Source organism: Strongyloides ratti (genome assembly GCF_001040885.1).
Source record: "Strongyloides ratti genome assembly S_ratti_ED321, chromosome : 1".
In the NCBI taxonomy this organism is placed as follows: domain Eukaryota; kingdom Metazoa; phylum Nematoda; class Chromadorea; order Rhabditida; family Strongyloididae; genus Strongyloides; species Strongyloides ratti.
Window position 1 is genome coordinate 11,406,993 of NC_037307.1, and position 14,987 is coordinate 11,421,979.

Sequence of the window (14,987 nt, forward strand, 5' to 3'; positions counted from 1 at the left end):
AAAATATACACATATCTAATATTCGTATTTTCAAAAAAAATTTCTAATACATAAAAGTGACTCTAAAATTAAGCAATTATAAATTATAAATAAAATTCATACTATTTCAAAAACTATCGAATGAATATATAGTGCTATATTCAAATTCTAAAAAAAGTTGTTTTTTTATCACAATTTTTAATGTATAGTCGGTAATCTAGAATATTTTTAGCCAATTTCTGAATCTCTAAAAAATAATGCTATATCTCTATAAATTATAAATTTAGACCAACTTTTGAAAAGAAATCGAATGAAATTAGTCCCATCCTCATAGGATAAGTACTTGCTGAGATACAGAAAAGTCGGGAACAATGAATATTTTAGAAAAATTTCCGCCTTTTTTCATATCTCACTTCATAATAGTGATAAATAGAATCAGTTTTCTGCAATCGTCTTCTAATAACTTTTCATATGTGGTCTGCCTTCAAAATATTTTTATACCTTTAACCACTTTCGAGATATAAAAAAACGGTGACAATAGATTACGCGCGAAAAAGTACCAAGGTTCATATCTCAAGAACGGTTGAATATTAAAAAAACTTTTCAACGTAGGATATACCTAAAATTACGAATGAAGCACAGCGCATCAAATTTCATGGGCCTGTGACCTCATTAACTTGAGTTATCACTAAATTCTTAAAACTTTTTTTCAAACATATTTCTTATCATAACTTTATTTCTAGAAGTTCTATAAAGTTGTAAATAGGCTTAATGAATTTCTCGTAAAAAATTGATCTAAAAAAAGTATTTATTTTTAAAATTTCCAATATTATCATAAAAATCGAGATTAAAAAAAAATATTCTACAATTTCGCCTCTCAACTTTGAATCCTTATAACTCTTGAAGTTTCAATTTTCAAATATTGTTGATTATATTCAAAATTCATCCTGTTTCAAAGGCTATCAAATGACTATAGTTGTATATTCAAATTCCAAAAAAAGTTGTTTTTTTTGTCACATTTTTAGAGGAAAAATCGGAAATCTAGAAAATTTTCAGCCAATTTTTATATCTCTGAAAATAATAATGTTAAAGCTTTGAAAATTATTAATCTAGACCTACTTTTGAATAGAAATCGAACGAAACTAGTCCCACTTGCATAGGATAATTATTTGCTGAGATACTGAAAAGTCGGAAACAAGAATATTTTAGAAAAATTTCCGCCTTTGTTCATATCTCGCTTCAAAATCTAGATAAATGCAATCAGATTTCTAAAATCGTCTTCTTATGAGTTTTCAAATAGGGTCTACCTTCAAAATTTTTTTATATCTTAAAACATTTTCGAGATATTAAAAAACGGTGACAATAGATTACGCGCGAAAAAGTACCAAGGTTCATATCTCAAGAACGGTTAAAAATTTAAAAATCTTTTCAACGTAGGGTACACCTTAAATTATGAAAGAAGCTCAGCGCATCAAGTTTCATGGTTCTGTGACGTCATTTACTTGAGTTATCACTAAATTCTTAAAACTTTTTTTCAAACATATTTCTTATCATATCTTTTTTTTTAGAAGTCCTATAAAGATGTAAATAGGCTTAATGAATTTCTCGTAAAAAATTGATCTAAAAAAAAGTATTTATTTTTGAAATTTACAATATTATCATAAAAATCGAGATTTAAAAAAAATATTCTACAATTTCGCCCCTCAACTTTGAATCCTTATAATTCTTGAAGTTTCAATTTTCGAATATTGTTGATTATATTCAAAATTCATCCCGTTTCAAGGGCTATCGAATGACTACAATTGCATATTCAAATTCCAAAAAAAGTTGTTTTTTTTTGTTCACATTTTTAAAGGTAAAGTCGGAAATCTAGAAAATTTTCAGCCAATTTTTATATCTCTGAAAAAAATAAAGTTATAGCTATAAAAATTAATATTTTAGACCTACTTTTGAAAAGAAATCGAATGAAATTAGTCCCATCCTCATAGGATAAGTACTTGCTGAGATACTGAAAAGTCGGAAACAATGAATATTTTAGAAAAATTTCCGCCTTTGTTCATATCTCGCTTCAAAATCAAGATAAATGCAATTAGATTTCTGCAAACGTCTTCAAATCAATTTTCATATGGGGTCTGCCTTCAAAATTTTTTTATATCTTTAACCACTTTAGAGATATAAAAAAACGGTGACAATAGATTACGCGCGAAAAAGTACCAAGGTTCATATCTCAAGAACGGTTAAAAATTTAAAAATCTTTTCAACGTAGGGTACACCTTAAATTATGAAAGAAGCTCAGCGCATCAAGTTTCATGGTTCTGTGACGTCATTTACTTGAATTATCACTAAATTCTTAAAACTTTTTTTCAAACATATTTCTTATCATATCTTTTTTTTTTGAAGTCCTATAAAGATGTAAATAGGCTTAATGAATTTCTCGTAAAAAATTGATCTAAAAAAAGTATTTATTTTTAAAATTTACAATATTATCATAAAAATCGAGATTTAAAAAAAATATTCTACAATTTCGCCTCTAAACTTTGAATCCTTATAACTCTTGAAGTTTCAATTTTCAAATATTGTTGATTATATTCAAAATTCATCCTGTTTCAAAGGCTATCGAATGACTATAGTTGCATATTCAAATTCTCGAAAAAGTTTTTTTTTTTTTAATTTACTTATTTTTCTTTGTTTATTTGTTGTTTTAGTATAAAAATTTTTTATTAAATCAATATTATAATTTTTAAAATAATTATACTTATGTATAATATTCAAATATTCAAAAAAAAACTAAGCTTTTTTAATATATAATTTATTAAAATTTTAATTTTACATGAAAAAGATTAAAAGATATTTTAAAAAATAATAGAATTTCCATATTATTCTTTTTTTTACTATTTAAAAAAAAATAAATATTATATATTTAATAACTTAAACTAAATAAGCTTGATTTTCATACAGATTTTTTCTTCTCATCAGAAGATGAAAATAAAAATAAATCATTGTGACTATTTTACCAAGAGTATAAATATAATTCAGAAAAATTATTTGAATTTTTCGTAATCGAAAAATTTCTATAATCAACATTTTTTTTAAATTAGGAGGTTGACTTTATTTTTGATAGTGAAGATTTAAAATAAATTGTTTCAATGTTATTCTTTTGACGTGGTAATAATAATGGTGCCTCTACTAAAACTAATTTTTTATCTGAACTAAAAGATTGAGAAACAATACTTTTCATAGATCTTTTATTTAAAACTAAAAAAAATAAATATTTTATAAATAATACATTGTACGACTTACATTTCCGTTTATTTTTGTTACAATTTTTATTTTCCTTGTTATTAATTTTAGCATCAATGGTACTAGGGGTAGAAAAATACTGACAATTTGATTCAATTTTTTTAGAAAAAAAATCATTATCTTCTAAATTAAAATTATAGCCAAATGAGTCGTAACTAAATCCATTTTTATTTGTACCTCTAAATTCACAATTTTTAAAATCTTTTTTTGAATCTACTAATAAACATATTAGCAAAAAATCAACACTAACTTACAATAATTATAGTGAAATTTTAAAAAAGATTTGGAGCTAAATTTGGTCATTTTATTTACCAACAAATTTGTGATTATCCATTCATTTTGATTTTGTATAGTTTCAGATGCTTGGTATTCATAAGATTTTTCTTCTAGTGATTTTATAAAATCATCATAATTCTTTAGAGCAGTAATATTTTTTATTTCCTTTTTTTTCAAAAGCAAATTTTTTTCCTCAAATATTGAAACTTCTTTTTTTTTTAAAATACAAACATTATTAAGCTTGTTACATGAAAAAACATTAGATTTTGAACCTTCATATTTTGAAACTTGATAATTTTCAACAACATTATTGTTTGTTCTTTCAGCAGTATTAGCAAGTTTCAAAGATAATTTAGTGGTTAAAAATGATGGTGTATATCTAAATGTCATTTTATTTATATCACAACTATTTTTTACATCCCCAATCATATTATGTGATTCCAAGAAATTTATTAAGTCTACTAAAGTTATATTTAATTTCTTTAATTCTTCATCTATATCTATTGTATGTATACTTTCACTTAAAATTATTTTAAAATCTTTTATTGAGATTCTATTATCATGTAGTGAAATAGTCTGACATATTTTTTTTGATAAAGTTTCAATACTATTATTTTCCATGAATTATAAAATGTAGCTTTTTCTGATATATGCAAGAATTTTTAAAGAAACTTGTATAAAAAGAAAAATTTTTTTTGAAATTACTCATTAATTTCATAAAATTTTATTATATATTCTTGAAGAATCTATAAAAAAAATTACTACAAAGTTTAATTATTTTTTTATATTATTAAATAATACTAATAAGGCGATTAATAAATAAAGTTAAAATAAAAACAATATATGTTATTCTATATAGTAATATTTAATATTATTTAAAATATATGAGTAGATAACACATTAAATAATTATTTTTATGATATCAAAAAAAAATAGATATATGTTTTACAAATAATTCTATAAAATTTTTCCATGTAAAAATCGTGGTTTTTAAATAATAAAAAAAAATTCTGAAGAACTTTGTACAGTTCACAAAACATTTTAAAATTGTAGTGTCTATTTTATATTGTTTATCAAAGACAATAATACTAGATAATTATATTTCTAGTGTTATTAAGTTTTATTCATTATCAATTGTAATTAATAAAAGATATTCTCTAAACATATGTAGATGAGAAATAATATGTAAAAACTTTTTCTTGATTCCTTATAAACTTTTGTAGTGAAAATAAAATTAGCAAATGTTGAAAAGTACATTAATTTTCTAAAAAAATATGTTTTTATATGTATATATCACACTAAAAAATGTAAAATTAGCATTTTTTTACAAAATCGTTAATTGAAATGAAATTAGGTCTAGAGGTAAAAAAAGTTGAAAAAATGTAATGTGAGAGTTAACTTTTTTTAAAAAACTACCTTTCTATTGAATAGAAAAAATGTTTGTAGAGATTTTTTTTCTATATTTTAAGCACAATATAATTTTTACATATTTTTTGGTGCTCTTTAAAACATAAAAAAAATGTGTGATTTTTAGCAATAAAAAATAATATTCAACAATGTATTTTATTTTTTGTTTATTAATTTTCATTTTGAAAAATATTAAATTTAATATTTTTTGGTATAAGACAATTAATTATCTTATCAAATTTTTATTTGTTTAATTTTAACACAAATTTTTAACTTATAAATTATAATATTTTATTGGTATTATTTTCTGTATAAAAAAATTTATAATATGAGAGATAATTTTTTTAAAAAAATTGTTAAATAAGAAGTTTTTTAATATTGAAATTAGTGTTAACAATAATATACGATTTTTAAATTCATATATAAATAAAAAGGTTTATCAAAAAGTAAACTTAGATTAGAATTGCTTTAAATTGAATAATAATGTAAATCTAATTTTAATAAATAAAAAAGCATGTATAATAAAAGATAATTGATAAAAAAATAAATTAATAAGGAAAAAATGATAAAAAAGTTTTATGACTATGATAATAGTTAATACAATGGTAAGAAATATAATTTTCAACTTAAAATTTTTTTTTAAGATGAAACTATTATAATGCTAATATTGAAAAAACATAAAGAATAATTAAAAGTATGTCATACTATAAATTCATAAAAAAACCAAATTTCGTAAATATTTATAAGAATGTAAGTAAAGTAAAAAATTAAAACTAATTTTAAAAAAATTTAAAAACTTTTATAGAAATAACAATATTAATGTTTTGATTAAAAATTAATATAAATAAATAATTCATAAATTATGTCTAAAAAAATTTTTAAAAAAAAATAATTTTATAGAATCTAAATTTATAAATAAAAATAAAAAACTAAGTTTACTTGTTTGATGTAAAAATTATTTATTGTAAATTGTAATTAAATAAATTATTTTTATCATAACTTTTAATTATATATAAATATAAAAAACTATTTAAACAATAACGATATCTATTAATTTATAGTACTAATTATCTAATGTTGTATTATAACGATAGGGAATTATATTTGCCTTTTTTTCAGTAGGATGAACTTGTGGCTCAATACCAAATGTTTCTTTAATTCTTGGTATTAAGTTAATAAGAAATTGGCTACTGTTAAAACTTTCAAATAATCCTTTATGACGATTCATTCGCTTTCTATTTCTTTTATGATGTGAAATAGTTGAATGCCTATTTCGTTGTTTTAGTTTTCGTAAATTTCTTGTGGTAGAAGTTATTAGTTCATTAGATTCAGAGGATGTTATTATTGTTACAGCTGCAGCAGAAGCTGCTTTGCTTAATTTTTTTGTTGATTTGGTGTTTTTTGTTCTTTCACTATTATCCTCATAGTCGCTACTGTCATCTTTATCAACCACTTTTTTTTTTGTTGTTTGAGTGAATATTTTTCGAAATTTTGATCTTGTGCTTGTTTTTATTTTTCTCTGTTCAACTTTTTCATCACTAGCTTCCTCATACTCTAGTGATAAAGCTCTCTTTGTAGTTCTTTTTGATTTAGATTTTCTTAGAAAAGTTGTCCTAGTAGTTTTTTCAGTTTCTTCGCCATATTCTTCAACAATATCCTCATCAGATTCGCTTCCATCTGATCTTATTATGGCTGCTGATTTATAAACTTTTTTAGGACTAATTGATGTTGTAATAAGTATATTCTTACTTACAATTTTATCTTCTTCATTACTTTTATTTTTTTCATTGCTTTGATTTTTTAAATTGGTTGTAAGAAGCTTTAAAAGTGTAACAGCACTGAGAGAAATTTTTTCATCATTATTTTCTTTTTCTTTTTCATTTGAATCATTTTCTTTTTTTGTGTTTTCTTGTTTAGAAATTTTATTTGCATTTATTAAAAGTTGAAGAACTTCCTTTGGTAATTCAAGAATTACACGTTCTTTTGTTGTTGGCTCGGTTGTTGTTGTTGTTGTTGTATGTTTTTGTTCATTATTATTTGATAATAATTTTACCAAAGTTTCTTTTGAAATTAAAGATAAAATATTTTCTTTTGATTTATTTTCCTCTTTATCTTTTAACAATATTAGTAGTAATTGTTTTTGAAGATTTAGTACTTCATCTTTTAACTTCTTATCATTTGGTTCTGGTGTTGTTGTACTTGTAATGCTTTTTATCTTATTTTCTTTCATATTATGTTCTTGAACAATTTTCATCAAAAGATTTAGAGGTAAATTTTCAACTGTTAGTGTTTCATCGTTATTTAATTTTGAAACTTGAGTTATAGGAGTACTAGATGTTGTGATTTGAGTAATTTCATTAGATTTTTCGGGTATTATTTTTATTTTTAAACCATTTTGTCTCGTTTTAAAATAGATGAAATTATCATTAAATGGTGTTGTAGTTTGTAGTGGTATAATTATTTTAGATAATTTTATATTTTCTTTATTAACTTTATTCACATTACCATTAATTGAAATCCTTTTTTTCATATTTTTCAATTTACGTTCATTGTCAAATAAAAGAGACAAACTATTAGATTCATTATTAATATTTTTATCCACAAAAGATAAAGCTGGTAAATTAATGATGGTACTATTTACTTTAAAAACAAACATTTTATTATTTTTAGTAGTATTATTTTGTTTAAAATGTTTTTCTAAATTATAAAGCATCCTTTTGAATGTTGCCATTTTTATACTTTGAGAAATATCTTCCCATTCTTTTGATTTTAATTCTTTTGAATTAATTTTTAAAAATTTATACTTTTTCTTTTTGTCGTTTTCTAATTTTATACGTAAATCCAAATTTCTTGAAAAATTAAAATTTTTAAAAAAAACATTTTTCTTATTAATGTTATCAGATGACGGCAATAAAAAATTAGTTAATATAGTTTGATTTTTAATTGTATTATCCTTTTTAATACATTCATTTTTACATAACATTAAATAATAACCATATCTATAATAATTAAAATATAAAATATAAAATTAAAAACTAACTTTTTTGGTTGAATTTTTTTGATAAATATTATTTCTTTATTTTCATCTAAATTGTCAAAAGTTGTAAAATAGTTTTTTATTTTTAATGGATCCAAGTTGTTTTCATTAAAATTATCAGTATATAATTCTGGATATTTTGTTTTACTATTGAAATTAACTTCATAATTAAAACAATTCATTATTTCTGAATTAAATTTCAGCTTTTTTTGCATATCTTTTGTTTGATGCCAAAATGTACAACATTTATGTAATATGAGATCATCAGAAGGTCTTTGATAAATACTTGATGTAAAAGTATTTTCACCTATACATGAAAATCTACCATCATTATAAATACAATCCTTTGACTTTAATAGGAATAAAAAATTTTTTCAAAACCTACATATTTCATTGTTTCACAAAACTTTGCCTCTTGACATTCAAATTTTATAGTATTAGCAACTATTCTATTAAGAACAAGTACATGATCATTTGGACAATGAAATTTTAATTTTGTTTCAACATAAATAATAATAAAATAAAAAAGATATATTAATATATAAAATAATTTTCTTGATAAATAATAAAAGATCATCGTCGGTAATATGAATATATGTCATTAAAAGACAAAGTTAGATAAAATAGAAATATAAAAGATATGATATAATAAAATATAAAAAAAAGGTTTTTACTATTAAACATATATGATATAAAAATATTTTAAATTTATGTTAAAATCACTTTATTTCCTAAAAAACGCGTTTTAAATGTAGTAAGTCACAATGATTTATTTTTAATTGTGTAATATCTTAACAATAAATAATAAAAAAAATATTTATTATATTATAATTTATGAATAATAAAGAAAAAAATTTACTAACAAATAATAATTAAGCTTTAACATAAATTTTTTAAAGTTTAATAAGAGTTATTAAATTCATTTAAAACTTTGGTAGCATTTTCAATTGCTTTTTCAGATAATTTTTTTGGAAAGATAAGTTTTACAGCATATTCAATATCATGAATCATAATTGTTTTTCTATTACTAATATGACATAATCTTGATGATTCTAAGACAATTTGATCAAAAACATCATTAATAAGACAGTTCATAATATCTATACCATCAAATGAAATTTTAAAATCAGGATAAATTCTTTTCAAAATTTTTTTGATTTCTTTAGAATATCTTCTTTTATGTACTCTTTTTTTAGCTTTACATTTTTTAACAACTTTTTTTCTTAAAAATGGATCTTTTTCAATAGAATGATCACTTTCTATATCGGTATCCAAATATTTTTTGATAAAAATTATTTTTTTCCTATTATTATTACCATAACAAATTTTCTTTAAAAAATTGAGACAAGATTTCCACGTTTGATAAATTGAAACAAACATCTTTGAAAAATGAGTAAAAAATTGTAAATTATTTTAAATAAATTGCTGTTTTATATTACAACATTAATTTAATTGAAGTTTAACCTTTGTACTTTTTATCATTTTATTGAATATTAGTCAAAAAAAAAAATTGTACATTTTTAAATTAAAAAATTAAGAAAAATGTTAATTGTGTGAAAAAGACCTATCATTTTTAAATTTTATTTTAGATTTATTAATAATATAAAAAATATATTATTCTCTTATATTTATCATAAGTACATACAAAAACTTCTTTATAAATATATTTGAAATTGATAAAGTAGGGCGCGTTCGCTTGGTAAAATATTTAAAAATAAAAATATTAATTTCTATAATGACTAATGATTTTTTTTCTTATTTTATGGATGAAGCATTTATTTTAGCAGAAAAGGCATATGAAAATTTAGAAGTTCCTGTAGGATGTGTTTTAGTATATAAAAATGAAATAGTAGGACGTGGTTTTAATGATGTTAATCGAACAAAAAATCCCACAAGACATGCTGAGATGGTTGCATTTGATGATCTAAGAGAATGGTGTAAAGATAAAAATATAAAAGTAGAAGAAATTGCTAAATCACTTGAATTGTATGTAACATTAGAACCATGTATTATGTGTGCATCAGCAATGATACAATTAGGAATTAAAAAAATTGTATTTGCTGCATCAAATGAACGTTTTGGTGGTATTCATAGTGTCTCAAATATAAGTAATTATGGACCTACAAAGAATAGTTTTATGATATTTTCTAATATTGATGAGGAACGGGCAATTTCATTGTTAAGAAAATTTTATGACAGAGAAAATGTAAAAGCGCCAGAAGGAAAAAGGAAATTAAAAAAAATATAATTGATCAATAATCAACAAATTTGATTGTATTTTCATAGAAACATCTTATGCCTATATACTTAATTTTGTTTTTAATTTTTTAAAAGTAGTTATTGTTTTTTTTTCTATATCACAAAATAATTTATCAAATAAATTATAATAAAAAAAAATCCATTTATTTTAATATATTTTATTTATATTTATTAAAGTAAATAAATATAATTTCTATATAATTGTTTTATAAAAGGTTCAATAAAATATAAAGTACCAAAATGAAAAATTATACCTAAAAATATTGGAATAGGTAAAGCTGGAACGACAATATCTCCTTTTTGTAAAAATATTAATGTAATTAACAGACCAAGTAATATTGCAAAAATTGAGGCTGTTGTTGCCATAATTGACATATCGACAGCTGATTTTCCAACAAGTAAACTGTAAAAAATAAAATCTCCTAAACCAAGACGAACTGAGTTGTCATCACTTAACGCATCCATTGCAGTTATCATTTTTCTTTTATTTTTCTTTATTATTTTATCTTTATCTTCTATTCGTCTATCATAATCTCCTTTATCCTGATTATTAAATAAATATTCTAATTCTGTATTCTCATCGACACTTTCTTCCTCTTCTATTTCAGTTGGCATCTCGTAATCTTCTGTTTTTGAAGTTTCATAATCATATTTAGAATCATCATTGTTAGTAGAAATGCTGTCATTTAATTCATCTTCCTCAGATGTTGAAGAAATCAATGAATTTTCATCATCATACTTAATTTTATCATTTTCAGTGTTGGTGTTTTCATTTATATTGTCTGCTGTAAACATCATAAATTTTAAAATGGATTCATTATATTGGTATGCTTTTTCAGTAACTCTTTTTAATGGTCCAAATGGTGACCAAACAGCAAATATATCTTTAATTTTATAAATTTATTATATAACAAAAAAATTGACCTACCCCATAAAAGTGTTGTAGGTAATACATACCAGATAGTTGATTCCGGAAAAGAACGTAAATATAAAACACTGACCATTGCACAATTAATAATTGTATAAATTTGATGATATAATAGTTGTATTTTTTTGGTAAAAAAAACAAAACAACCAATAGTACCATAAATAGAAGATATAACAATTGTTAATAAAATTTGATTTGATATATTATACATTTTTAAAAAATCACTAAGAATAAAAAACATATTAATATTATTTAAAAAAAAAAAAAAACATACTATATATAAATTGAAAATACTCCAAATAAGACGGATACCAATGAAAAAGCTAACCATCCTTGTATGACATTTTTAAATTCATATATTGCTAATGCTAACAATCCAAAACTCACTAAACCAATAAGAAATATTAAACTAAAAGCATTTATAATTCCATCAAAAATTTGATTTCCTGTTGTGAAATCACCTTCTGTAGATAACATATTCAAATTAAAAGGATTATTTTTTTCTTGTTTCATATCATATAATCCAATCCAAAATAATAATGTTAAAATCATATTTAACAAAACAGGTAAAAACATTTTAATACCAGGACGAAAAGCTTTCTCCAAAACATCAGAATTATACTTAAATATTGAACATTTTTCAACAGGAAACATTGTCATTGTAACTAAATAATTATTTAAGGAAATAAATTACACATAAAAAATTTATAATTTTTTATTGTTAAACATAACTATATTCAAATTAATTATGAAAGAAAATTTTAAATTCTAATTTTATCTTAATTTTAGAAATTTATAATATTGTATATAACATGTGTAAAAAAGATTACTTCAATTGTTTTAAAATTTGATATAATTATTATTTTTACTATTTATAATATTAAAAATAAACTTTAAAGAATGAATGAAAAATCTTTAAACTTTAAAATTAAGATAAAGTAATAATTTATATATTTCAATTGTTAAACATATACAGAGAAGTAATAAAATATCAATTAAAAAATTGATTGGAAAATTTATGAATCTCTGTAAATAATAAATATTTTTTTTAAAGTGTTTTTCATTATATGATAATTTAAAAAAAATCAATGCTTTTAATCATATGGTTATGCAATAATTTTTGGATAAAATATTAAAAAGTATGGAAAAGTAAATATTTATAAAATATTTTCGCTTTTATTTATACCTCATCTCAAATAATATTGAAAACTAGAAAATTTTTTCTTAACGTAAGGTATATTAGAAAAATTAAAAGAAATTTAACGTACCAAATTTGAAATTTATAATAGTTTATTTACTTGAGTTATAAATACATTCTTGAAATTTATTTTAAACTAGATTTCTTAATATAACTTAGATTAAAGACATATTATAAGAACAAGACTAAGCTTAATAAATAGATTTTTAAAAAAATAACTGATCTAGAATTAATTATTTATTAAAAAAATATAATTTTATTATGAAATTCATGTTTGCTTAAAAATTATTCTCTATATTCGTCTATAATTTTTATTGCTTGCAACATCTTTATTTTTAATATTTTTATACTTTTTATTATATTCAAAATTTATCATTCTTCAAGAGCTATCAAATGAGTATATTTTTGTTTCAAAATTCGAAAAAATGTTGTTTTTTTTGTAAAAGTAATTAGAGTAACATATAAAATATTTTTATTATAAATAATCTTCAGATGTAAATTGTTTAAATTTTCTAAATGAAAAAAAATTTAACATTTTTTAATTGTGATATATGAAGTCTGTAATGGATACATTAACATAACAATTTATAAAAAATACTCACTATTATCTACCTTTATATTTAATTTAATAATATATAAAAACACACATTTAACGATAAAAAAGTTATCACAAGTTTTTTTTTTGAATAATTGAAAACAATATTTTAAAATATATTACAAGTAATTTTTAGCATTCATAATACAAAGAAAAATATTATAGCAAATAAGTTGTATAAAATTTTCAATAAACTAAATAATTTTATTTATTACAAAAGTAATTGATTTTTTTCTTTATTATCTACTAATTTTACAAATTAATGTTGTTAAAAATAATTAATATGCAATGATAAATACAAAATTTATTTTGTAGTTTTCTATTTTTTACAATATATAAAAAAAATAATAATTAGCAAAAGACGATAATTATGCAAACTACTTTGCATTGTTTTGTATAATTCTTATACTATTATATTTGAATCAAATATTTATAAAATCATTATATTTTTTTTAATTTTTCTCCTCCTTGTTTAACATCACTATAAAATAGATTTCCACGCTCATTTTGTTCTAACTCAATTGATTCAAATAAGGCTTTAAAGTTACCAGCACCAAATCCTTGATGATTTCTTCTTTGGATAATTTCAATAAAAAGAGTTGGTCTGTCCTGACATGGTTTAGAAAATATTTGAAGAAGATATCCATTTTCATCAAAATCAACAAGAATTTTTAATTTTTGTAATTTATCAATATCTTCGGCAACTTTTGTAGATGAATTTGAGAGTCTATCTCTAAGATTATCATAATAAGCATCTGGAATAGAAAGAAATTCAACACCTCTTTTTTTTAATGCTACAATTGCCGTAATAATATCTTGAGTATTCAATGCAATATGTTGAACTCCAGCTCCACCATAATAATCTACATATTCTTGAATTTGTGATATAGCTTTTCTTCCAACTGCTGGTTCATTAATAGGCATTTTTATTGTTTCTTCATAGTTTGTCATAACAATTGAACTAAGTGCAGAATATTCTGTATGAATCATTGTATCATCAACACTCCAAAATCTATGAAATTGAAGCATTTCTTCATACCATTGAACAGCTGGTTCCATCATATTTTCTGGTTGATTACCAACACAATGGTCAATAAAATCTAGACCAACCTTTGGTAATGTTTTGAAAAATTCTTCACCATATGAATGTTTTTTAAATCCAGGAAGAAAAACTCCTTTATAATTTTTTCTTTCAATAAGTGTATGAAGAGTATCACCATATGTTTGAAGAGAGGCAGTTAAAATAAAACCATCTTCATCTTCCTCTTTGGTAATATCTTTAACAACAACAGCACCCTTATTTTTGGCATAATTTACAATATAATGAATATCATCAACTTCAAATGCAACATCTTTAACACCATCTCCATGTTGAACAAGATGTTCACCTATTTCCAAATTTCCTGGTAAAAGTGCTGTTTCAAAAACAAAAATAATTTTATTTTGTTTAACGGCATGTGAAGCAACTAAACGTGATCCAGTTTCAAGACCTTTATAAGCATATGGTTCAAAACCAAAATTTGTACAATACCAATTAGCAGCTTGTTTAGCATTTCCTACATAAAAACGTATATGATCAAAACAAATAAATTTTCCTGCTTCTGGTTTTGCTCCTTTTTCATAATTCTAAAAATATATATAGGTTAATTAATTAATTTATAAAATTTACCATTTTGATAATTTATAAGAATATAACAAAATTATATATTATTTTCCAATAAAAATATAAACTAAAAAAAAATAATATTTATTATATATAGATATTTATAAAAAAAAATATTTATATAAAAGATAATTACAATTAATATTAAAAATGTTACTCTTTTATAGTAAATTGATGTTTTATACAACTAATAAAAAGGCAGTCATTTGTTGTAAAACAATAAACCTAATCATGATCACTTTATAAATCCTTGATCATATTTCATCATCTTTACAAGTTTCGTTGTCAATCCATGAACATTCATTGAAATGGGTGGAGTATTAATTTGAAGAATATATGATGGTA

General features: G+C 21.5%; 5 protein-coding genes across 5 annotated transcripts; 1 reads left to right on the forward strand and 4 right to left on the reverse strand.

Moving 5' to 3' along the window:
* Positions 1–3,073: 3,073 nt before the first annotated feature.
* SRAE_1000349900 (Hypothetical protein) lies at positions 3,074–4,176 on the reverse strand (the record flags this gene model as incomplete). Its single annotated transcript, XM_024650694.1, has 3 exons — positions 3,074–3,234; positions 3,280–3,495; positions 3,534–4,176. The coding sequence occupies 3 exons, from the start codon at positions 4,174–4,176 to the stop codon at positions 3,074–3,076; spliced, it is 1,020 nt and encodes a 339-aa protein (XP_024504447.1).
* A 1,849-nt stretch (positions 4,177–6,025) lies between these two features.
* On the reverse strand, positions 6,026–9,379 carry SRAE_1000350000 (Histone H2B family and Histone core domain and Histone-fold domain-containing protein; the record flags this gene model as incomplete). The annotated part of the gene is made up of 3 exons (XM_024650698.1): positions 6,026–7,961; positions 8,003–8,349; positions 8,930–9,379. 3 exons carry the CDS (start codon positions 9,377–9,379, stop codon positions 6,026–6,028), a joined length of 2,733 nt encoding a protein of 910 aa, XP_024504448.1.
* Positions 9,380–9,761: 382 nt separating this feature from the next.
* SRAE_1000350100 (tRNA-specific adenosine deaminase 2) lies at positions 9,762–10,247 on the forward strand (the record flags this gene model as incomplete). Its single annotated transcript, XM_024650699.1, has 1 exon — positions 9,762–10,247. One exon carries the CDS (start codon positions 9,762–9,764, stop codon positions 10,245–10,247), a length of 486 nt encoding a protein of 161 aa, XP_024504449.1.
* Positions 10,248–10,429: 182 nt separating this feature from the next.
* On the reverse strand, positions 10,430–11,846 carry SRAE_1000350200 (Presenilin homolog; the record flags this gene model as incomplete). Its single annotated transcript, XM_024650700.1, has 3 exons — positions 10,430–11,142; positions 11,187–11,410; positions 11,461–11,846. The coding sequence occupies 3 exons, from the start codon at positions 11,844–11,846 to the stop codon at positions 10,430–10,432; spliced, it is 1,323 nt and encodes a 440-aa protein (XP_024504450.1).
* Positions 11,847–13,420: 1,574 nt separating this feature from the next.
* SRAE_1000350300 (4-hydroxyphenylpyruvate dioxygenase) lies at positions 13,421–14,946 on the reverse strand (the record flags this gene model as incomplete). The annotated part of the gene is made up of 2 exons (XM_024650701.1): positions 13,421–14,605; positions 14,917–14,946. 2 exons carry the CDS (start codon positions 14,944–14,946, stop codon positions 13,421–13,423), a joined length of 1,215 nt encoding a protein of 404 aa, XP_024504451.1.
* Positions 14,947–14,987: the final 41 nt, after the last annotated feature.